The sequence below is a fragment of the Crocodylus porosus genome, unplaced genomic scaffold (genome assembly GCF_001723895.1).
Source record: "Crocodylus porosus isolate Cpor-Errol unplaced genomic scaffold, CroPor_comp1, whole genome shotgun sequence".
NCBI lineage: Eukaryota > Metazoa > Chordata > Crocodylia > Crocodylidae > Crocodylus > Crocodylus porosus.
Genome location: NW_017728911.1, coordinates 15,981,841 through 16,007,159, shown reverse-complemented (window position 1 = coordinate 16,007,159; position 25,319 = coordinate 15,981,841). Strand labels below are relative to the sequence as shown.

Sequence of the window (25,319 nt, the reverse complement as noted above, 5' to 3'; positions counted from 1 at the left end):
CAAGATCACCCCACAGTCTTCAAACAGGAATCCGTTGTGTTAAAAACATTTTGACCTTTGTGGACTTTGAGTTCTATGCAAGAATAAGAAAAGTGATAACTAAGAGTTTGCATTTTCTAAAGGGTGCCTCAAGTTTAAAAAGGTTGAGAATCCCTGTTTTAAGTCTGTCAGGTCTGCTATAGTACCACAATTTAATTTGAATCTGCTCCTGAACAGTATAGATTCTGCAATGTAGATGGAAACAACTTGCTTCTGCCCATCCCAGGTTCTGTATATTTTCATGCCGATTCTCATATTTGAAATAATCTCCCAACACCTATACTGCTCTAGAGCCCTCAGTGCTCATTTCTTCACTTATCTTCTCAGTCCCCCTCCCACCCGCTTCTAAAGGTATTATGCTAGTTTTATCAATCTCCACAATATGCCCTAATTTTGGAACAAAGTACTTTTGTCCTTTTGTTGTTATAAAGCTGTTATGTGTCCCTACAGGGGTAGAAAGAAGAATGACGGATATGCAGGGGGATACGAAGAGGAGGCAGTGTGGATTTCAGGGGCTACTTTGCACTAAATCAGTCTGCTGTACCGTGAGAATGGCAACCAGGGAGCACTGAAATCCTGATCTTGCCTTTTCTGTGGCCATACCCTAGCCAGCAGATCACTGTATTGTATAAGGCATGTCTGATCCCAGTACCCAGGGAAGATTTTTCTGTAACCAGCTTTAAGACAACTTTTGCACAAGTGGATTTGTGCGAAGTTGCCCTAATGTAGGGAAAAATCTGAAGATATTAATATTGGCTTAAAATACTCAAGTTATTATAAATATTATTCCCTACAGAGCACAGGAAAATAATGAAATAAATTGTCAGCTGTATGACTGACTAACCTTTTTACTTTTATGTTATGACAAGCAGTTGTTTGTAATGACCTCTACTACTTGACCCAGTATGAAATGTAAAGGTTTTTCATGTAGAAACATTTCAATTTGCATGCTTTGCCAAGTAGCAAATTGGGGTGGAAACTGAAGAGACTAAGTAACTGAGTTATGTCAGAGATTTGGGTAGAATCAAAATTCATGCAATCAAAGTTCCTCCAACTTCCTGTTACATATTGATGCATTAGCTAGCTGTTGCTTGAGTTTACATTTCCTATTCCAAAAAAATGAAGTCTTAGAAGCCATATTAGTACATGTATATGATTTTGCTATAAACCGTGTTCATGTGTGCATGTAATCGTGGTATAAATCAGTGAATAATTTTAAATACAAGAATATACGGTGCTACCTGCATTGAAATCTAGCGTGTTCTAGTTTTGCTTCTTTACCTGAATATTTTTTTTTTTTCTTCACAGATTGAAATGCTAAGGAAGAAGGTTCAGGAAAAGGAATTGTTTATAGTACAGCTCTTAGAAAAAATCTCTTTCTTAGAATGTGAAGTAAGTGCCTGAACTTGCAGTAGGCAAGGAAGGATGTTTTGGTTGATATCTTTTACTGGACCAACTTCATGGTTCAGATAGTTAGACAAGCTTTTGAATGCAAAGCAGTCTTTCTTGGGTTTGGAAAAGGAAGCAGCTACAGCATTAGACTTTGAGGCTAAAATTATTTTGATATGTTTTTAGAAGAACTGTTAGCACCAATGTTATCTGCTGTTTTCTTTATGTATATCTGCTGAGCATAGCTGCTGCTGTAATGTAGGGATATAGTTATGACATAATTTTATGAATGCATGTAATAAATAGTCTTCATGTTCACACCTTGAACTTCTGTAACAAACAGTTATTTACCAATATTATAGATGCAGTGAAAAAAAAATCTAGGATTCCAAATCTAGGCTGTAGATTGATTTATATTTTTAGTCAATGTTATTGTTCAGAATTAAGGAAATTTCTAGTATTTTAAATAGGATTCTTGAAATTATTAACTGATGAAGAAAGCCTACTGCTCAATTTCATGTTTAATTAGGAATATAGAAATTATCTTAAAGATATATAATTTGCAAATCCCTGTTTTCCAGAACAAAGAATTACAAGACAAGTTGGACTATTTAATGGAAACTCAGCAAAAGACTAATGTGGAAACCAGAGAGACTGGAGTAGGATGTGATTTTCCACCGAGGTACTGGGTATTCTACCAACTTTACCTTAAAGGGTTTTCTGCAGAAGTTTAGTTTAATCTGATAAGCTGCTTATTAGAAGTCCTGGTAGAGTTTTGACAATAGGTTATAAAACATAATTGCTTGAGAAGGCATCTGCAGCCTAATAGTCAAGTATTTTTTTATTTGGTTGTCTATTTCTTTATAGCATACAGAATGGAAATAATATTTCCCTTTGACTACATTTCTGATGGCCGCAGTGCACATCTCTTTTGGCAAAATGATGGGACATTGCAAACTGCTGGAGTATGCAAGTGCAAAAAGAAGAAAAAAGTGAATTAAGCAGAGTCCACTCCAGACTAAGATTTCCCAGTTACGCAAACATAAAGCATGTCTTGTGATGTCAAAGGGAAAGTTTATTAAAACTGGTGCTGGCAATGCAGCAGGACCTTCCCAGGGGTGATTTAAGTACTCTGGTCTGTGAGGCAGCATTAGAATTCAGTTGGTCCAATGGTCAAATTAACTCCATATTTTGTTTTTATAAAATATGAAGTTGCCACGTTTCCTGTATGAGCATTGGGTAGCTAATATAGGAAATATCTTTTGTTACTTTTGACTACTGTGTGGTGTCAAAGCGCTTCTGAAATCCATTATAATTATAGTACATATTTTTTATGCCATGTGTGCACTGGTAGCCAAATTCTGTCCAAAAACTGACTAATACAGGCTTTGAGTATTGTTTTTGTGTTAGGAGCAGCCTCCTGAAGGCTGAGTAGTAGCAGTAGAGTTCTGTAACTGCTACAGCCCACATTAAGACTGCTGCAATTCTTACACATGCCCCCTGACTCAAAGCGGTAGAGTAGCCAGTGGGTAAGTGTTACCATTCTTCATTTACCTGTGTCCTGTGCACTGAGGTAACAGGTGGCCCAGAGGCCTTCAGGAATACAGACTTACACTCCTGGAATCTTGCCTAGAGGTGCTGCCGCAGAGTCAAGTTAGTTGTACTGTAACCAGGGCTATGTATTTGCATTGAGGGTCTGGGAAGATGCAAATTGCTCCTAGCTATATAGTAAAAAATGAAAGGTAATATTGTCCACGTGTAACAGAGCCACAGAACTGGTTGAATTCTTACCAGAGGTGAACTAATCTGCTGCTATACAGATCCTTTAGCTAGAACTTGGAAGAATGCAAATGATTCAGTAAACCATTATGTCGTATAACTATGGGACTTCTTAATATTTTAAAATAAACCAAATAATTATTTGCTTTGGCCTGGAGCACATTTGACTGGCACGGGTTATGCTATGAAGTTTCAAAGATGATATTCACCATGGCTGAATTCACCTTTTTTGTGATATCTTTGTGCCTCTTTGATTCTGAAAGCAGACTTTCTGTAGCTCTCCGATTTCTTGTTTTTGAGATTTATCTTTGACATCTGTTCAGGTTACATTTTGTGAAACTACATTTTACAGTTAGTAAGAATGCTCCCCTTCCACAACAGTGACAGCGTATCACTTGCCTTTCTACTACAAGACCTCTGCTGATGCTCATTTCCCAAGCTTGCAAGCATATGACATGAGATTTTTAAATACTCTGAAGGATGCTTTGACAAGGTATTTGAAGGGTATCAGATGTATGCTATAGGTTAAAAATAGATTCACTGCATGAGTTTTCAGAGCTAGTATGAATAATAACCTCCAAAATAAGAGTTCTTTGTAGTGAAGTTCACTCTCCTACTGACTGAATGTGTACCTCAAACAAATGCATTGATCCTGGAGAACTGACAGAAAAACCTCTGCTTTTTCTCATGTCTTAATAGCACAGGCATCATCAGCAGAAGAAGTTTTCCTGAAACTTCAAGGCCTGTGAGGATGTACACTCCATTCAAGAGAGTCTTGGAGCATACAGTGAAGAACAGTACATTTTAACCATACCAGTGAATATATTTCTTACAAAGGAGTAAATATCTGAAGCTTGCAGTCTGAAAAGAAGGAACCTACTCAGCCCTAGAGAAGAACAACAACTTCATAGCTGAAGTTGCTACTGACACTAGCTTTTTGCATGAGGGTATATGTGAAGGGGACTGAATGAGCTACCAGTCTGTATTGCTTCTTAAGAAGCTGTGTAGTGCAGTATCTGTTATTTCAAGTACTTTTTAGATGAGACTATTTATGAAGTTGTACAGTTTTTCTGATGGTGTATTGCAATTCTGTTTGTAAAATGAAGCTTTAATTTATTATTTTATTTTCAGTCTAAAATAATTAGGTGTAGAATCTATAATTGTTTTGGGAAAGGGCATCAATTTGAATGCTGTCACTTTCATCAGTGAGAGGACTACCTGTTAAAGAGGTGTATTCAACCAGCCAACCTGTACTGGTATTAACATTCTTTTGAAGAAAGCTTATGGTGAGGTAGCCTTATAACATTGGTAACCTTTAAAGAATGTGATCTGCAAATACTTGCTAGAGAATGTGTTGCTTACTACTCAGAATAGTAAGCATTCAGGCTGCCTCAGTGCTTCAGTGTTTTGCTGGATTAAGACCTTAATTGATGCTACCTTGGGTTGTAACCAACACATTCACAACTAAATATAGGATCAGTAGCAAATCTTATAGTGAAGGCCCTATCATGGGTCATTCTTAGTCCATTTTGCCCCAGAAGGGGGAATGAACTGTAACAACAAAGATTTGCTTTCCATGGCCAGCAATTGTAGGTTTATTCTCTTACCTGTTGCAGGGTTTTGATCCCAAATACTGTTTTTTGGAAAGATTTATTGTCACATGCCCAACTTCAGTGTACTGGCAGAAACAATTACATCTGCTTGTGAATGCTTGGATATTTTTCATGTTTTTTATTTGTAACTTCATAAGAAAACCTTACACTTTTAGTTCCAAATGATGCCTTCTTATAGTTCTATTAAAAGGAGTAAAGACATAATTTTACAAAACAGCTAGTGCTGCATTTGTTTTTAAAAATGTATTTTGTATTGAGGTAAGTATCACTGTGTTAATGTTTGTTGAACAATTAATTTTACAACCAGAAGATGCTAGTTGTACCTTAGAACGTCACAAAATGAACGTTTCCCTCAACCTTTACAATGCTTTTTATAATCAGCACGTATGGCAGGAATTTAGTTAGTAATTAGTGTTCTTATTGAAATAATCAATGGTCTACCCCTCAGAAACCCCTTGCTTACTCTTACGGCATTTTACATTTTTGAATGTTTGTTTAACAACGCTTATTTTTATTTATCCTGAAGCTACACTATTTAACTGGGAAATAAGAGTGTTTCAGAAGACAGCATCACAAGTGCCTGAGTTGATATAGCAACTTTGAAATGCTTTACTTTACACAGTTAAGGTTCTTGCAACCAAAGCAGGGGAATAGAATATAAATCAGGACCTAATCCTGCCTGATCCTATGTGCTGCGTTACACCTCAGTATAATCTTTTTTCCCTCATTTACCTGGACTTTGACTCCTAAGCCATTACAAAAGTTTGTTTTTAGTTTCTGAAAAGTAAAGCCCAATACTATCTATTCTGTTACCTGCAAAATTCAAAGAATATTTTTCAGTCCAAAAAGCAAAGACATGAGTTGGTTCAAACACAATTTAATATCTCCGTATTTGATTATAACTTCCATTGTTATAGAATTTGTTCTTATTTCATTCTTTAAAAAGCAAAAAAAAAAAAACCAAGGAAAACCCAAAACTTAAACTTTGCTGAGTAGATGTTACTTCCTTTGAAAGGAAAATCTGATTTTTGGGGATTGAGGGACAAATTATGATAAAATTAACCTTTTAATAAATGGGTCTACATACATCAGACACTCATCCAGGTGCAAGGGAAGATTTTTAAAACTCTGCTTAGAGTAAAAAGGTGAAGTGCTGCCCCAGTTGACGTGCTGGGTCGTGTTAGATAGTAAGGGTAACACCAAAACCGGTCTTAAAACTGTTTCTCTTAGTGAAGAGACACAGAATCTCTCCTTTGGAAAAGCACCAAAGGGCAGCTACCCTGAATACAGGGGATTATACTCTTTAAAAGAGGTTGCTTTCTACAGGCCCCTGAAATGAGGCATTGCTTTTAAACTCAGAATGAGGGTAAATGTGACCAAATGTTATATGGTTGCACATCTTCAAAACAACCAAAGAGTAAGGGAAGTTGTGGTTTTTACTTTAAGTGGAGAATTCCATGAATGAAGTGCTGATGTTTTAGATGTGTCATCCTGAAAATGTAACTGGACTATAACCTAATAATTCCCAGACAGTTTGAAGCTTGTCAGAATTATAATTCAGAATTTGTTGAAGGTAAATTATTGGTAGAATATTAAAATATACAAACTACAAAGATTATAGGGAATGACTTTGCTTACCCAATGCAAATATGACATGCTGGCCTAGTGCATGTTATCATGACTCCCTCTAGTGCTGTGTATCTGTAACTTCAGATTACTTAATAGCTTATTCTCCTGAGGTGAAAGATTTTAGGATTGATTTCCCCACTCTTGATTCTGGTGCCTGTCTTGAGTATGCAGCTACGTTTCATTATTATGAGTACCTCTTGCCATCTTAGATGTCAAGATGGCATCACTAGGCCTTGGGGAATTTGTGTTGATCCTGTAATGAGGTTGGTTTATAATAATGGAAACTAACACTGGACTTTCGGGTGTTTGTATGAAGTGCAGGTTAAAAGATGAGGGAAAAGGGCACCATTATAACAACAAGTTAACCTTAAACTTTAATTATTTTAATATAAATACAACTGGAGCCAATGCAGTCACACAGGCTAGGGTTCAGAAACAGTGAGCAAATATTACAAGTTTTGTGTGGCAAATAGCATGTGAATAGGGACAGTGAGGGGGACTGGAAGAGTATTTTAATATGGATTTCAAAAGGAAATTGAATATACTTTCCAAAGGCTCAAAAGAACCTCTTGAGGAAAGGCTGTGCAAGTCTCATTAATTCTGAGTGTAGAAAAAGTTTATCCTCTGAAGCTGACAAACCACTAAAACTGCAAAATAGTAAGTGGAACTTGATTCTTTCCTGTAGAAAGTAAATAAATAGTAAATTGTCATATAGAGTATGATGACACCTGGGTTTCATCTCAGAGGAAGACTGAAAAAAAACTATTCCTTAGTTAAAAAATCCTGATTGGTGATGTATTGTCTAAAAATCACTGATAGAGACAAGAGGTTTTTTTATAATTTACTGTTGTAGCTATGTGTCTACTGTTTGGTCTTGGCTTGGGGATATATGGAAGTAGGATAAGGAGAGAGAAAATATACTTATAAAATACAATGCGCATCATGCCTTGTTGAAAAGTTTAGGACTGAATCCTCAGCTTGTGTAAATTTAGCATTCCTCCATTTAGTCAAGGTGTAAAAATGTTTTTGCAATTTAGCATAACTTTTTGTCAACTTTAGATTTAATGAGTTTCTTAACACTAGAAGTTGGGAGGAGTTGTTCTGGATTAGTCAGCAGGAACCACAGAGTTAGGTCACATAAAATGCACGGTGTATTTAAAGAATAAATTATGTGTAATTTTACACTGTCGTGATAAGTGTCCAAAGCTCATGTTGTTCTGTAAATTAATTCCAGAATGTTAACTCTGTATTTAACCCTGAAAAAGAGTTTGGGATGTAACTCGCATATATGGTGTATAAAGAATAAGGTTCCTTTGTATATTTTATTATATATTGTATGTAGGATTTGGAAGGAATAAGCTGTAATAAATATTAAGCATGTGTTTTCTAATGAATGTTGTTGTTCTGCTTTAAGATGAATTTACTCTAAAAATCATAGAGACAGCTTAATCCTATGATTTTTTTTTGTAGGGTCAGAACATATGAATTTGGAAGTGATTTGTCTGACTCTTCAACTTTCTTCTCAGTGTTTCCTTTGGCAGATACTCTCTTGAGAACCAGGAAGACACTTCCTTGTTAAGACTGTTCTGGAGCCAAATAACAAAAAAAAAGTTGAAGATCACTCAGGGGCAGGATAGGAAAGGTAGAACCATTGGTTTATTTTGGATAAACAAGAATAGTGTACCTTTTATCTCTTGTCCCTCGAACAGCCTGTTTTGAAAACCAGCTACAGTCTAAAAACCATGCTACTATTTAAACCAGAGCTAGCTGTAGACACATGTCCAAGTATATAGGGGATCATGATCCAGTGACTTCAGTAGAATTATACCACATCTCATAACTAGTTTCATAACTAAAATTGCATTATCAATCAGAATTTATCTTAAGAAAACCACCTTTGTGTACAGTTAAGGAGTCTCACTTAGTTGAAGCAAGAGGAAAGATTAGAACCAAGGACTAACCAACCAACACTAGCCATATATATATATATATGCCCCCCACCACCCCACGCCTCTGGCTGAGGAGCCTCAGAAGTCCTGCCCCTCCCCTTAGATTGGCAGGTGGCCATCTGTCTATCTCTGGGGAGAGCTGGGACTTTGGGGCCCCTCAGCCAATCTCTCCCCTTTCCCCCGTACTCCAGGATGTCAGGGCTTCCCACTCTCTTCTGTTTGGAGCTGCCTTTTTCCCCCTTCCCTGCCCCCAACTATCCCACTGCCATTTTCTTGCTTTATCATGGTCCCCACACTTTTTTGTGAGGGACCCACCAAATTTGTGGTTTCTGTGAAATCATGAATTTGGTAAGTTCCTATGATAATCAACATTGTTTTGAGTTTACAATAATAACTTAGGAAAGCAAAGGTTAATTGCTTAACTTAATGCTTTTACATATGTGTATTTCCAGTGCCTTTTGGTGCACCCTGGACTTGGTTGTGGGAGAAGTGTTGGATAAAATACTAGTATCAGAAGTGTTTATTGCTTTAAAACTTTCATTAATTCTTTGGTTTTCATATTGCTGAGTTTTTTGGTTCCTAATATTTTAAAATGATGCTCCCCAAACTTTTCCTCAGCATGGCCCCTCATTCCCATGTGACCATTTGGGATGGGGACCCACAGTTTGGGAACAGCTGTTTTAAAACCTATTTTGGAGTTGTTATGGGTGGATGGGTGAAGTGGATAGAATGGAGTATACAAGCTGGCGTGGTATGTGGCTTTTCCATAAGCCTGCAAGCTTATGCAGGGGGCTCTTCCATGACTGCAGGGACACACAGAAGCAGAGATGTGAACTACTCAGATCCCCACTGCACGCATCTAATTTTAAGAATATAAATAATTCCCATTACTGTTCTGCAAAGCAATTTTTGCATCTGGGTAGTAAACATGTATGTTTAAGTGCGTTGCTGGGTCATGCCCTCACCCCAAACATCAGCCCACTGGTGAAATTATAGGACAAGAAGATAATAAAGAAAAAAGTGGTGTTAAATAAAACATGGTAAATATGAAAATGATTGGAGGAAAAGAGCTTTATAGCAGATGATGAAGAAAAAAATAATTAAGAGCAAGTACTCAAATTATGCAATACTTACAAGCCTTTGAGTCCCTGCTCTGTAAAGTCAGAAGTGGCAAGGTATGATATTTAATTGTAATTATTCCCCAAATGTATTAGGATAAAGCTATAGGTTTAAGGATCTGAGTGACTGATTATAGCTTTTTCTCTTTTTTTCTTTCTTTAAGAAAATTAAAACAATTCTATTATAAAACTGCACCCTACTGACAAATTTGAGGTTTTCTTCAATTTCTCCAAATGGAATGAAAATGTTAAATGAATATCTAACTGAAAATCATGTTTCACTCTGGTATTTTAGAAGGAAAAAAAACACTTTGTTTTCTTTTTGTTTGTTTGTTTTGTTTCTAGGTTTTGAGTTGTCCCCCTTTACCTATTTTAGTTTAGCTCAAAGTGGTGTTTTTATATTGGTGTCTGAACCTGGGGCTATCTCAGTCTTTCTCTCTCTTCTGTTTTCTATTTGGGAATGGTTAAAGTATGTGAAAACATTTTTTTTCCACCACTCATACATCTTTTATCTCCATTTTTCCCCCCAGCAAAAATGAATTTTATGGGGAACTCTTAAAAAAAATAAAAATAAAAAAAATAAAAATCACAATTCTTTTCTAAAATTGCAACAAATCAGAACCGCAGTCTGTATTCGTGACAGTGTGACCTAAACTACATACATGGCCATGACAAATAATAAACAGGAAAGGCAAAAAGTGGAGGTGGGGAGAAGGAGGGATAGAAGAGAAGTGTGCAAAGGGTAATACTTGCCAGAACATTCTAAAAAATCTTTCCAAATTGTATTACACTTCTCAAAACAGTTATGTCTGCTTGTTTTTTCTCCATGGATGCTGGTTGTTCTATTTCATCATACCAGGACTGATAATAGGGTATGACCAAATATGTAACCATGCAAGGCTTCCAATCTATTACATCTCCACCACACATGTGCTGGCACAATATGTACTTTTTTTTAAGTTTAAGGGGAGCCCAGTGAAGATGAAAATTATCTTTTGCTGTACAATTCTAAAATGAATTGTAGATATCTGAATATTCTGAACTTCGGATTTCCGCTGCGATTCTGTCCTCTAGATACCTAAGTCTTGATTCCACTTGAGTCTTAAATTGTTTGCATCAGGTCTGTTATATGATATTACATATTCATAGAGTGATGCCACAGAGTGGGGAAGAGAAGCAAGTTTCAAAGCTAAAATTAGTACTGTATTTATTCAAATCCAAGATGAGGGCATTTTTTCCCCCTTATTCAACATGGGGAGGAAAAAAAGGCTTGTCCTGGATTCCCGTACCAGCCTCGGGGCAGGTGGCAGCCACTGCTGTAGCGGTTACCTGTGGTGGCCAGAACCAGAGCCTGAGCTACTGCCACCACTGCTGCCTTCCCAGTATCAGGGCTGGGGTCAGAGCCACCACCGTTCCCTGGCTGGCCAGAGTTGGAGTTGCTGCCACCACTGCTGTTGCTACCACCTGTAAGTGCCTGTTCAATTTCCATCCATGCAGGACAGTTACCAGTTATATCGATCATCTAGAATAGTTGGGCTCACTTGGAAGGCACTGTGCTATTATCAAACGCGGCTTTTATCTTCCAAGCCTGTTTCAACTAGTAGTTGCATCTTTTTTTAAAATCAAAGTTCAGGGCTTTTCCTTCAGAATCCTATTAAACAGTCTGTTGGTTTTATCAAAATAGAACTGATAGGTTATGTAATAAATAAATATTGCAAGGTGAGTTAATACATTTATTTTTAAAAAAGTAATATGTTCCCACAAGGATATTGCCAAAAAGCTCACATTTTGTAATACAATACTGGGAATCTTCTTAAAGGTTTGGTAGATACTAAAATATCCAAGAATATTAATGTTACTATCTAAATAAGTGATGTGCTCAAGTTGCCACTTAACCTGTTATTTACTAAACAGTATTATCTTTTAGAAGACAGAAACAGGAAAATAGTCTATGGAGAAAAAATGTTTTTGCTTTCCAAAAATCCAAATGAAATTTCACTTTTAGTTTTTTGGGGTTTTTTTTGTTTTTTGTTTATACCTTCATTGCTGTAGTCTTTTTGCTCTGTGCCCTCAACACTAACTTTGTTATGTGAATAAAACCCTTTCATTTAGTACTTTTTACAAGTATGAAACATTCAAATATACAAGTATCTACTGTAATAGAATGACTGGTTTTATCAAATAACACAGATGAGGAGGATATAATGCCTAACCACCTCAAAGTCCAGCCCTCTATTCCTTTGCCCTGCCCCAATATTAAAAAGAATAATTTTCCTTTTTTTCTTCTTTGCTATGTTTTTTTTTCCCCTCTTCACCTTTTCATTAATTTTTTTTTTTACCAAAATAGCTGATTTTCTTCTCTGCCACTGTTACCTACATTTTCTTGTAGGTTCTATGATATTTACTATACACATAATACTGGATTGCATAGCAACTGGCATAAAACCACCGAGGAATAAATTACATTTGACTTCAGATATGACAGAGAACAGCCTATTGCTATTTATCAGCTTTTATTAGCTACCCCTCTTTCCCTGAGAGAATGGCCAAAGTGAGGAGCATGGTAAAGTTTACTACATCAAAAAACAAAGGGACCAATTCTGTAAAGGAGCTCAGATAGGTGCTGAATGAAGTGTTCAAGAAAATACCATAGGGACAGAAGAAAAAGTATCCCCTTAGTGCAGAAGCAAAGTATCCAGTATAACACTGGCTGTTTTTGAGAATTCACATGCTGTACAACAGGGATTGTCAACCAGGAATCCACGTACCCCTAGGAGTACTTGGGAAGGCCCTAGGGGATGTATGCAGGTGGGTGGGGGTGGAGCGCCACCATCCACCACCCCTTGACATTGCCTCTCAGAAGAAGGGCCAGAGTGGGGTAAGGGCAGTGATGCCCCTCTGCGGGCTGAATAGGTACTGCCTGGCTGGCTGGATCGGGGGGGACTTGCACATGGCAGCCGCCACCACCACCCTGCACTACCACTGCTCTAGGTTTGGCTGCGTGCCCCACCCCCCTAGCTCTGCATCTGGCCAACCAGACGTACACTTACTAAAAAAGTCTGAAAACCCCTGCTGTACAACATAAAGATGGAATAAAAGCAAACGCACAAGATTAAAGACCCAGTCCTAGGAGTCAATTAAACAACTCTTTCATATGGCCTTAGATACCAACTTCCAAATCTATGACCCACTATTTGGTATTATCACTCACCATGTAGATGCCATCTGCCCTGTCTGGGCATTTGTAAAGACTGCAGGTTTCTATTAAGTGCTGTGCTATTTCAAATGGCAAAATTTGATATCTTCCGTGTTTCGGGGGTGTTGGTTGTAGCCATGTTGGTCTAAGGACATACGCAGACGTTTTTTTGGGTAAATGTGATATCATTTATTAGATCAACTAAATAGTTGGAAAAAATGTTCTTTGCAAGCTTTTAGGCACAAACGCCCTTCTTCAGGCATGGGTAGAGTCTGCTGCAGTTTTGTGTCCTGGATGAAATAGAAACCAATATGCAAAATGTAGGTCTGTGAAAATACAAATGCATGGCAGTGGAGAGAAAGGGAAGACGAATTCCTCAAGAACTTCACCATCAAACACATGCTATACCCAAAATATATAGTTGACATCTTCATCATTTGGACCCAAAACCTCCGATCTGATTGATTTCCATCACAAATTCAATCATCATCATCCCTCCATAAGACTCTCTCTTGAATACTCCAGCACCAACAGTTCCTTTTTAGACACTGTGATCACTATCTAGAATGGTAAAATGAATTGCCATGTACAAGAAAACCACAGACCAACATGCATAGCTGCATGGAACCAGCAATCGCCCCTAACACACCAATAAAACTGTAATGTATGGCCAAGCTCTCCAATACCACCAAATCTGCAGTGAGGAGAACACCCATGATTGTCACCTCACAAAGAGTTTTCGCTCAGCAAGGACTCTTCTCCAGAAAGATCTATCGCACTTTTGAAAGAGCCACCTGGATACCATGTGGAGAACTGCCGCAGTGCGAAAAGAAAATCCTCACAAATCACACACCATTCATTATGACTTACCATCCCTCCTTGGAACGTATACAAAAAATCTTCAAACAATTGCAAACCATACTAGAAGACTACCCAATTCTTAAAGAGATCTTCCCAGAACCACCCATCCCACCCATCCTACCCTTAACAAGCACTGAACCTCACCAATCTCATTGCTAGAAGCAGACTTCCTATGGCCCAAGATGCTTTGAATGGATCCAGACCATGCCAAGACAAGAAATGTAAAATCTACTAAGGCATCTCTACCACTTCCACAATAACTATACCCCATAACAGAACCATCACCTTTCCTAGATCTTACATCTGCACCTCCAGAAATGTAATATAGCTCATCCAGTGCACTAAATGTATGTAGGAGAAACTGAACAACAAGTGTGTACCAGAATGAATGCACACTGAAAATCTATCAAAGGCAAAAATCCTCAATTATCTCTGGGTGCACATTCTCACAAGACAACCACTGTCTCTCCAGTCTCTCTGTTCTAATCCTCAAACAGAATTTACAAAACTCCTTTCATCGATGAGCCTACAAACTTCATAAGTCTACTGGACACAAAAAAACCATGGACTAAATACAGACATTGGATTTATGGCACATTATAATCGGCCTGCCATCTAATAACCCCAGGTAACGTCTCTACATTTCACCAGCTACGTTATAGCACCAGGTCAACATTTCCCGCCTTCTTCCCCCACCTCTACCTGTCTCGCACCTATTGTCTCCCATGGCCTCTAATCCTCACTACCATACATCTGCATTTTCACAGACCTGCATTTTGCATATTGGCTTCTATTCCATCCAGGAGAACACAAAACAGCAGCAGACCCCCCCGATGACTGAAGAAGGATGTTTGTGTCCAAAAGCTTGCAACAAACAATTTTTTCCAACTACTTAGTTGGTCTAATAAAAGATATCACATTTACCCAAAGAACCTTGTACTATTTGTTGAATACCACGTTCATACAGTGCACTGTCCAAGATGTTCATCTTGTAAAACTCTTGTTTTGAAGCATCTGTATCCAGATTTCAGGCTGTTCAGCTGGACCTATGCTTCCCTGTCACAGTTGTGCCCAATGAAGGACTTGTTTGGTGTTGGAATAAAGCACTGTAGGAACAGTTCTGATCTTTCCCATTGTTGCTACCCACAGGTTGGGTTCAGCATCCCCAATCTCTTCCAGGAGTTTATGGGCTTCATGTATAAATGGTTTATGACTTTTAAGCCTTCATCTGTTCAGGTCTTCAGCTAACAGTTGATGGAGCAGGTGATTTTTGTCATCTCTTGCTTCTATTGCCAGTAATGATGTTAGGGTCTGTTGTCTTATCACTTGGTGTAATGCCTGAGACTATGAGAAGTACATGTGTGTGTGTAAGTTGTGCAGTGTTGTGTATGTCAGGTCACTCACTACATATAGTGTCAAGGTTTTTTGTGTGGCAAGTATTAAGCCATACAAGAACACGGTATTCTGCTGGGGCATATACAGTGTGAGTAGAGGTGCACTGATACATTGGTCCCATATCAGATTGGCACCAATATGATGAAAATTGAGAGTATCAGCAATTAGCATTTTTTTTGTTTGATGCGGCCGATAAATGGTGTGCGTGTGTGCATGTGCGTGTGTGCGCGCGCAGTCTCAAGCACAGCAGGTGGGTAGCCAGGACCACAGAGAGCAGCTGGGTCTGGCTGATAAATCTGTTACAGGGAGAAGGGAAGGGGTATGGGGAGGGCAGATAGAGGCCTCCACAGTGAGGGAGGGAGTGGGGCTGGGGCAGGGGCAAGCACTGCTTGGGCAGGGCACAGGACAGAGCTGTGGCTCATCCAGGGGGCATGGGGAGGGGTGAGTGGCAGCTCCTGCCATAGCATGCACCCCAGGAGGTGTGGGCCCCTAGATTTGCGCATGGGGTGGGGTAGGCTGCCACTGCAGGTTGGGGCTAGGGACAGTGCCAGGCTCTTCCCAGTGGGGGTAGGCACGACTGGGCTGCGCTTAAGACAGGAAGCTGGGAGGGAAGGTTGGGCAGGCTAGAGCCACCTCAAAATCCACTCTAGTCCCCCCTCCCAGCAGCGCCACTGCCCACCCCAAGTGCACCTCATCCATGCAGGCAACAGGACTGATTGGAACCCCTCACAAACTCATTTAACTTGGCTTTTCTCACCCAGATCATGGTATTTTTTTCATGGGGAGCTGCCTACTTGATTAATCTCATTTCCCCTGGCCCTCAGCTTTTCAATTTACCTTCCAGCTGAGCAAACAAAGGAGCGAGTAGCCATTTTAACATGTTTCCTCCCTCTGTCCCTCTAGGGTGGGCCCTCAGTTCATCCTGTTCATGAAACAACTGTTTTAACAATCTCTGGGAAATGTGTCTCTTTGCTATTACTTGGACCAAGAAGCCACAATTCAGATAGACTTTAAAAGACCCAACTCTACTGCCTGTGACATGCTGTTCAGCTAATGACTTTATTATTGTTTCTACTAGATGGAAACAGCCTCTAAGACACTTAATGTCCCAGCTTGTCCTTTGGCTATATTCTCTTCTTCTATCTGTGGTCTTTTGCGTTTCTTCCCCACTTTTTTACGAGTGTTTACATGTCTAATTTTGCACAATTTATGATATGGAAGGTTCCACTCTGCACTACAAGGCCACAAAAGGGCAACCGGCTCTAACCTCTGCAACCTTGACCTAGAAGTAGCCTCCCATGTCCAGTTTGTGATGGATAAGGGAAAGTAGATCCAACAATCCAGCCTGACCCCATCTCAGCTTTACTCTTTATACTGCTAAACACTGCTTATATAGGGAAATATAAGGACCTAGTCCCTGGGATGTGCCATGGACTCAACTGTGATCAGACACTCCTGATTTAACCCCTAAACAGCAGAGCCACACTTATCCTACTACTACATATGAGAAGCTGAAGACATGCAGCAGGGTTTGTCCTTAAAGAATCACAACTTTGCCCATACTGCACGTTGGTGGCTGTTTTGGTCTAAACCAGCAAAAGTCATTCATGGTGCATGGTGCTCAAAGCAAGCACCTGCACCCTGTCCCAGTACTGTAGTTGCTAAGCTTTGGGAGTGGATTCAGTGGTGGTGGCAGTAGTAGTAATATCATCTGAAGCCATCTGGGCCTATCCTCATGAGGTTCAGTTTATTACTTGTCATGGGTGGATCCAGGATTTTGAAAAAGCAGGGTGCAGATGGTGTGGTGTATCATCACTTTGAACACATTTTTCTCCAGTTAAAAGAGAAACTCAATGCTTTACTAACAGGCATGGGGTGGGGTAGGCTAGCAATATTTTATTCTGTTTCCGATCAAAGCAAAAATAAATATAACAGGCACTAAATTTGCTACTAGTTTACATCTATTAAAAAAACAGAACAAACTAGGCAAAAGTTAGTCAAAATAGTGGAAAGATACTGTCATTAGTGCTATACCCATTATTGTTCAGGCCCCCTCTACAAGTTCAGGTAAAGGCATGACTGAGTCTAACGTGTGATCTGCACAATCACATTTCCTGCCATGCCATGTGTGTGGTAGGAGGCGAGATTGTGAGATTGTGCACTAAATCCAATTGTACCTCATTGCAATGTAAGGCCAGCCTGATAGTGGGCTTCCAGCCATAGAGGCCACATGCACCCAGGATCCACAGACCCCACAATGGGGCCCTGGGTCCCAGCTGTGGGAGTCACAGCTGGGACCCAGAGAGCTGTGAGCTGCAGGGTCTCTCGTCCCAGGGGTGCATGAGGCACAGCTGGGGCCTAGAGGCCCACTTGGGTCCAAGGGTTTCCTGTGTCCTCAGGCTTAGGGATCCTGGAAGCTGCAATCCTCAAGGCTTGGGTGTTGCACCACTGGCCACAGGGGAGCCCCTGTTACACATGCAAATTAAAGCTCAATAGCAACCAGGTACATATTTGTGAGGACTAACTTTACAGCTGGCTAGAGCTTTGTATCCTGTGACAGTTACTTTGCAGGTGGAGCTGGTCTCCAGGCAACTGCAACGAACTCATTAAGTGCCAGAAAAGGGGAACACCAGAGACTCGTTGACAGGGGGAGCAGAGCAGACCTAAGGGGAAGGATCGTGGGGGGAGTTGTTCGCACCTCTGGAGTGGGGAGAGATTAGCAGGAATTGGGGGCGGGGAGGAGGGGGCTGTGACGCGAGCGGCCGCCGTGGCGGGGGGGCGGGGCGACTTGCCGCAGAGTCCCGCCCCGCCTCGCCCCGCCCTCGCGCCTTGGCATAAGTGTGGCCCCTCGGCTCTGCCGTCGTTTCCGGAAGTATGGTGGCTTCCTGTGGGTGGCGGAAGTTGGGAGTTGTGTGGTGGAGCCGGCTCCGGGCTGCTGTCCCCTGTGACATGCGGCCTCGTCCCGCGGTATGTCGGCGCCGCCCAGCGGCAGCGGGGCCCTGCATGGCCGCAGCCTCCCGGAGCTGCGGGACATGCTGCGGCGCCAGCAGCGACTGCTGGCGGATCGGTGAGCGCGGGGCGAGGCAAGGCAGGGCAGGGCAGGGGGGCGTCCGGCTGCCGGGCCCTGGTCCGCGGTGGAGGCGGTGCCCCCGGGAGCGGGGGAGGAAGGAGCGGGCCCCGCGCGGCGATGCGGCCTCCAGCTGTCCTCCCCCCCCCAGCCCTTTGTGAGGGGTCTGGTTGCCCGGCGCCGCCTCGGCTGCCCCAGGCGGTCGTGGATGTGTCAGGCTGCAGGGGACCAGTTCACCTCCTGCTCTGGCAGCATCACTGCTTTCCAAGCCAGCCCATAGAAACTGCAGAAGGAGCTTGGGGAGCTGGGGCCCAGCTAGCCTGGAGTATAAGTGGTCTCTTTCCTCAGTCCTCTCTCACGCTGGCAATGAAAAATTGCTGCCCTGCCCCAGGTACGGTTATGGCTGTCCTCTCTAGTGCTGTGCCCCATGGGTGTTGGACTGGTCCCTGGCTGCAGTGATTTAAGGGTGCAGCCACTACTTGGGCTTCAGCTCAAGACAGTTTTGCTTGGAAAAACACTTTAATGCTAGCCTAATTATTTTGCCCAGGGAGCTGGCACATGTTCCTTTGCTGGGATAACATGTATTTACACCAGAAGGGTTTGCTGGCCTGGCCTCTCTCTTCTGGTATAGGGCAGGCTACACAGATGGACTTAATCATGCTTGACTTGATTTCTCTGTGGAGTCTGTTTAAATAACTCATCCTTTGGCACAAGTTACCACTGAGTATTAAATCAGTGTTATCAAAATCTCAGCATTTCAGCTCCTTGCCACACTCTCCCAAAAGTGCTTCTGTAATTAGTTTGCTACTAATAGGTTTGTTAGCACAATCCAAATGCATGGAGTCTGGTCCAGGGTGTCAGGATTGCAGTTGAAGTGACTTATTTAGCTTGTACATAAACTGATAGTTTTGCCACCCAAGGTAACTATAGCACACTTCAGTTCAGTCTTGTATTTCTCTTTTGACACATCTGACTTTAAGTCATTATAAAAAATGCATGCCACTTGTAAACAAAAAAATGTAATGGTTTCTAGTGGTGTGGGAAAACTATTTACTATCTCAAAGCGATGAATCTTTAAGGTTACAGACTTCACAGACATGCAGTTGTTAGTATTGTAATGTTTTCAGAGAAACACAAAAGTTATACTATGTTTCTATGAAGCCATTGGCTTCATCCAACTGATATTACATACATGTATGCCAGAAGTGTTTTGTTCAGTCATCACAACTTTTTTCTTATGTTTTTAGGAAGTTTATTAATAGACTCTCAGACAAGGGGAAAAAGATCTCCGATTTTGCTGAAAAGCTCAAACATGTTATTGCACAAGAGGAAGTAGTAATGAGGACAACCGAACTGCTGTCTCCTGTGAGATTGGAGTTCCAGGCAAGACGAGGCAAAACTAATACAAGCAAGCTAAATGAGAACAAATTGATAAATGAAGCATTTGCAGCCGTTAATAAGAACTCTTCTATTAATGTAAATGGATCCAAGGTGGTGTTGCAAAACCAGGAAGCTGAACTTGCCAGGCAAAGACTCACAGATGCAGCTTCTGCAAATGAGAAGGGTCATGGGAAAAATGATGAAATCAAAAGCTCTGTAGAAAGCCCAACAAAAGTCCCACTTGGAAGTGAAATCAGGCCACAGTCATCCACAGCCAGCCTGCTGAAAACTGATAAACAGATATCTCTAAGTAGTTCTGTGGCTGGTACAGAAGGTGCTGCAGAGACATTAGGCAACAGTGGCAGTGCATTAGTTGATGCCTTTCGAAGTTTCACAATTGTATATGGGGATAACAGTGAAGGAACATCAGAAAAAGAACGGCATGTTTCTGCAGTTAAGGAAAATCCCTTTGGAAGCCTGCATACCAAACTGCCCAAAAAGTTGCATTACATTGAAATTCTTGAGTCAAGAGCCAAGAACCCAGTAGCTAAAAAACCTAAGTTTAAAACAAACATGTAAGTAATTTAATCAAAACTAGCACTAGTATTTTAAAAAAAAAAAAAAGGGGGGGGGGTGGGGTGTTGCTCCTGCCACTGTATACTGTTTGTCCAGGAGCCACTGGTCCAGTGCTGCCTATTTGTTCAGTGGCTCTTGCTGCTGCTCCCACCACTCATCTGGGGGTGGGGGTGCAGCCAGGGCATGTGCCCTCAAATCAGGGCAGGGCAGGAAGAACCCCACGCAGTCCTGGCCCCAGCCTGCCCCATCCTGGACAAGCAGCAGCAGTGGTGGGAGCCGCTGGATGAGCAGACAAGCACTGGACCAGTGGCTCCTGGAAGAGTAGTACTCAGCAGTGGGAGCCACCCCCTTCCCTCTCCTTCCACCCCACCAGACTTACCAGCTGTGTACAGCTTTAAGCTGTGGGGCTGTACATGAGGATTTAATGGGCCAAATTAATTGGTCACATTAGGCAGATTTCTGATCAATTTTCTTTATGTTGGTGCTGATCTGGACTGATGTATTGGTGCACCTAATTATTTTTGTCCTGGCTACAAAGCAATTGCTCAATTAACGAATCTTCAGGTTTACTTTTAAAGTGTGATAGCAGGTGGTCATCTTTCAGGATTGCTCAGACTCTAGATTTCTGTTAACAGAGGTCATTGTTACTATTTTAGACAACCAGAGCTCTACTTGCACACCTGACAGCAACAGGTCAGAGTCCACTTACTGAAATGTCTTTGTTGTTTGTCAAGAGTAACAAACTTGTGGTAATGATACCTCCTCTTTCCCCATTAACTTGCAATACTAGTTCTGATAGGACTGAGTTTGGTAGCTTTACTAAATGTATTGTGCTAAGGACTCTTAACCAGAGTGCCACAGTGCTGCAGGGTATCATATAAATGTTAGCATTATTAAGTTTACAAATGTAATTCAGAAGAAAAACCAATTGCAAATAGAAATCTGTAGTTGTGGTTCTTATGAATTCTTTGCACAGAAAAACTTCCATTTTTCTGTGAGCAAGAAAAGCATGAAAACTAATAGCTAGCATTCTCCTGCAGTTGCCTCTAGTCTACAAAGGTTGAGAACTACAATATTATACTATGTGTAGGAGAAGAACTGTTATAATGCATATCTATAATTGAGGAGAGGACCATAATCTAGGTAAGACTTAGACAAAGGATATGGAAGTACAAGACTGTCAGCCATCTAAAAGCACTTACTTTTCTATGGAGTGAAAACTTTAGGTAACTAGAAGAAAGCAGTAAGGAGAGTAGCTGGGCTAGGGAGATGTGGTGTGACTAGAGCTATTCTTTTACAGTTGTACTAGAAATTCATGTGTGCAAAGAGATTATACTTAAGGCATGATTCTGCTAGAGCAGTTTCTGAAATATGTTCTCGATTCCAGCAAAAGCTTTAATAGAAATTGGTGGTATTTTGTATAGGTTGGTACCAACGTAGGACTTCTAAAGTCTAATTCCAGGTACAGTAGTGCCTCCCTGTGCAGCACTGGAAAGATTACTTAACCCCTAGGTTATTTTCCTGCATTAATAAAACAGGTTGTATTCATTTATTGATGCACTGTGGAAATTAGTTAGCTTTTTTCCAAAAAAAAAAAAAAAGTGCTTTATAGCTTACTAGTTTATGTGGTCTCATTTAGAGATTAGAACAGTTCATCTGTTGATACCACACGCTCTTTATTTCTATGGGGCCAACTTGCTCCACAGGGTGCAACCAATCATAAATCATTACACAAACAAAGACATCAATAGTAAAGAGTCAACCCTTGCCCTACAGTCCTGTCTCAGATATGGAGTGAATGTTCTGGCTCAGTGCTGAAGTCTCTGTCTCCCAGCCTTTTCTCTTTTCTAGCTCTTGCCCCTAGGAGCTTTTAACTTCCTCTTAATCAGCCAGTTATCCTCATCAGCTGTCCAGTCCTAGGCAGGCATACAGTCTTACCTTACCACCTGCAACATCTCTGCCAGCCTGCAAGAAACCTGTGGTTTCTCAGATTTTTCTCTTTTAAAATAGAAAACCTTTGCTTTTTTTCATGCAAATGGAGAAACCCCAAATCCCTGCTGATTTAGCTGCTTAGTCCTCCCAAGCAGGCATGCAGTCTTGCTTTACCACCTGCATCTGGGCTGCAGCCTGTCACCTTAGGCAGGCATGTAGTCTTGCTTTACTGTCTGCAGCTGAGCTGCAGTCTCTGCTACATATAGCCTACCCCAACCTGCTACAGAGCCCATTTAATTTTTGTTAGTCTTTCAGTATTATAAACCACTGTTTCTAGACCTATGAAGCTTTATTGAACTGCACTGCAAATATGGATCACAGCTTCACATTTGTTTTGCTTCTAGATTACTGTCTGAGTTAAGTGGGTCATCTCAAGGTTCGTCACCTGATCATTCACCTGGAGGTCCTGGGTCTCCAATTTCTGCTGAAGAAAGACGACTCCGAGATAAGAAACACTTGAATGATGTCACAGCAGCCCGGTTGCCACCACTACACCATGTGCCTACTCGGTTGTTATCCATAGAAGAATCCATAGCAATTCAGATAAAACAAAAAGAAGCTTATGAGGTATGAGTTGATGTTAATATTTGGTCTAGAAAATAACTGTCTTTTGACAGCTAAAGTATAAAAGTGACACCTTTTGATACCAGTACACTAACTGAGACTCCCCTTGTTCATGTTACATGCACTTTTTTCTATAACCATGTTCTCAGATTAATTTTTTTAGAGCTGTTTATTAAGCAGCAAATTCTCTGTATGTAGTAATGATAAATTCAGTGCAATTTCAGCTCTACCTTCTAGTTTGTATATCCCTCTAACAAAAGTACTAGTTGCTGAAGTTCTGTTTTTTGAGATCAAAACTCATATGGATGATAACCAAAAGAATATCTGACATTTAAAATGTGGAAGTAGCTATAGTTATTTGCTGGTACACCTTATAAAGTCTTTTTAGTTTTGGGCCACTTAACTTCAGCATGTTGCTTGTTTTAATATTTTATGAACACTTGCTAATTAATCTTCTGATTGATACATTTGAGAAACTGCAATCAAAGTAGTTATTGGAGTAGCAACAGGCCTCAGTTTCCAGTAAAACTGTTCTTTCCAGTTAGCAATGCATCTAAGCAGGATAATTACATATGTGGGCCAGATATTTCTCTGTTAAAGTTTATTGGGCAAACTTCTACTAGCATTGGATTTTCTCTGAGAAGAGCAGCAGGGAGCTGCTGCTCATACTTTAAAAAAAGAAAGAAAAAGGAGGAAAAAAAAAAAAAGAGAACAACAGAAAAATGTGAAAATATTTATTTTTAATTTGGTGGAGTGATGTGTGTTAATTTTTTTTAAACTTCTTTTCCCCCAGCAGATATCCTTAGAATTGCAGAGTTTAACCCCAGAAGTAAGCATAATTGAGAGTTACGGGGATTTTGATGACGCTTTCTTCTAGTTGCATTTTGACATCCAAACTAAAATGACAAACTTTTAAGTTTTAGTTTAACTTGTTTGTGTTTTTCATTGTGGTCTTCTTGTGGTGTTTTATTTTAGGAGATGCAAGCCAAACTTGCAGCACAAAAGCTGGCAGAGAGATTGAATATTAAAATGGTCAAGTATGAACCAGAGGGAGAGGCATCAAAACAGTACAGAGAAGTGTGGGATGAAGAAGACTGCTTTTCAACAGAAGACTGAGTTTGCAAAAGAATACATAACAGTGGACTGGGTGGGGGGGAAAGGCCTTGTACCACAGTTTTAAACCTGGATGACCAGTATTCTTTGCCATATAGGTTGCTCTGTTTTTGCTGGAGGAGCTATAACACTGCAGTTCCAGAAGGCAGTAATTGATTTTTTTGAATACAAATGAGAGTGGTGAGTTGTTTTTGAGGGGCTGGGGCTTGGTCTGATTTGTTGTACAAGAGTTGACAAGGCATCAGTGCCCTTGAAAACTTGCCCATTGGGCTCTTTACAGCTCAGCTAAGGCAGCTTTTGAACATGCTTTAGTAAGCAGTGACAGAGCATTCACAAGGAAGTGGTTACTGTTCAATGGCAAACAAAGGTTTAAAGGTCGAAAAAATGTTACTCCTTTTACATATTGTGAATGGACAAATCTAGAGTTATTTTATAACTCAAGTTCCCTTTGGGCATTGAGACTTACAATGATTACTGTTAAAGCAAATTTAGAGATCAAAGACACTTAAATAATATAATATTTTCTATTGAAGAACTTTGGTTTTTTTCCACATTATTTTTGTATGTTGATTAAAATTTTGGAATACTATTTCTCACTGTCTATTATCTGCTACTGATGAAAAAGATCCTTCCTCCAGATCTGTTGGTGGAAATAAGTCCTGGGTACTTCTTCAGTGAGGCTAACTTGGCTGACATTGCAAGATAAAGAAACTCCTGCATGTGCCAGAATTCTTTTGGAACTTTTTTTGTCTTGGAATAAAGGTGCTCCTCTGAAAATGAGCACCATTTGAAAAGCACTTTTTGTTAACAAAATACTGAGTAAAATCTTAATTACTTTTGCAGTGTATATAATAGGTTCACTGCAAATACATCTCAAACAAAGATAAGAGAAAATGCCTTATTTGCCCTGCCAAGATATTGACTCAGATTCCTCCGGAGCAGTTTAGGGTACTTGGCTCCTTACTGCTGACTTGAATGTTAGCATTAACTGCTGTTGGAAAACTTGAACCTTTTGGCAGGTAAATAGTCTTTCCTACTTTTGTTGATGGTAAGTATACTAGGATGTTGTCTGCTTAGAAAGACAAACATCTGGAAACTAAGGGGCTTGCTAGAAAGGCCAGTAAACATGTGCATGCCTATAAACTGCACCAATACAGATGTGTGCTTCTGAAGGAGAACATAGTGGGTTCAGCCTTTAGAGGTATGACCATAAACATGAGATTCCTTTCAAGTTTTTTGCTATTTATGCAATTTTTGGAACCTTGAAAGGAATCTCATGTTTATGCTCCAGTGCCCTACAATGCAACACACCTTCAGAATAATCCTTGCTGGAACAAGCTACCTGAGCGGGAGGAAAGGGTATATGAGGGCAGGATACAGCAATAAATGTTTGTGGCTGTTGGAATAAGGACATTTTCTAGATAGAAAACTATCCCCAGCTTTTCATCATTATTACTGATTTATGCATGCTTTCTTCAGTTTAACTTGTCCTGTGACAACACGTGTACAAAGGTAACTCGGGGTATGGACACTACATTTCACTACACAGTAAAAATAGACCTGAAATACAGCTGTGCTGCAGACCAATACATGGGGAAATTTACCCCTTGAAAAACATGCTGTCTGCTCTCTCTGAGGAAGAATTTGCTCAGTTTCAAC

General features: G+C 40.5%; 1 protein-coding gene across 1 annotated transcript in view; it reads left to right on the top strand.

Annotated features, from left to right (window-relative positions):
* LOC109308760 (myocardial zonula adherens protein-like) overlaps positions 1 to 24,089 on the top strand; it is an 81,637-nt gene extending 57,548 nt beyond the window's left edge. Inside the window, exons 11-17 of the mRNA XM_019533164.1 lie at positions 1,348 to 1,431; positions 2,010 to 2,110; positions 3,907 to 4,009; positions 17,917 to 18,035; positions 19,283 to 19,990; positions 22,328 to 22,550; positions 23,523 to 24,089. Coding sequence (XP_019388709.1) covers positions 1,348 to 1,431; positions 2,010 to 2,110; positions 3,907 to 4,009; positions 17,917 to 18,035; positions 19,283 to 19,990; positions 22,328 to 22,550; positions 23,523 to 23,663 — 1,479 coding nt within the window. The 3' untranslated portion in view covers positions 23,664 to 24,089. The remainder of the gene's footprint in view (positions 1 to 1,347; positions 1,432 to 2,009; positions 2,111 to 3,906; positions 4,010 to 17,916; positions 18,036 to 19,282; positions 19,991 to 22,327; positions 22,551 to 23,522) is intronic.
* The last annotated feature ends 1,230 nt before the right edge of the window (positions 24,090 to 25,319 follow it).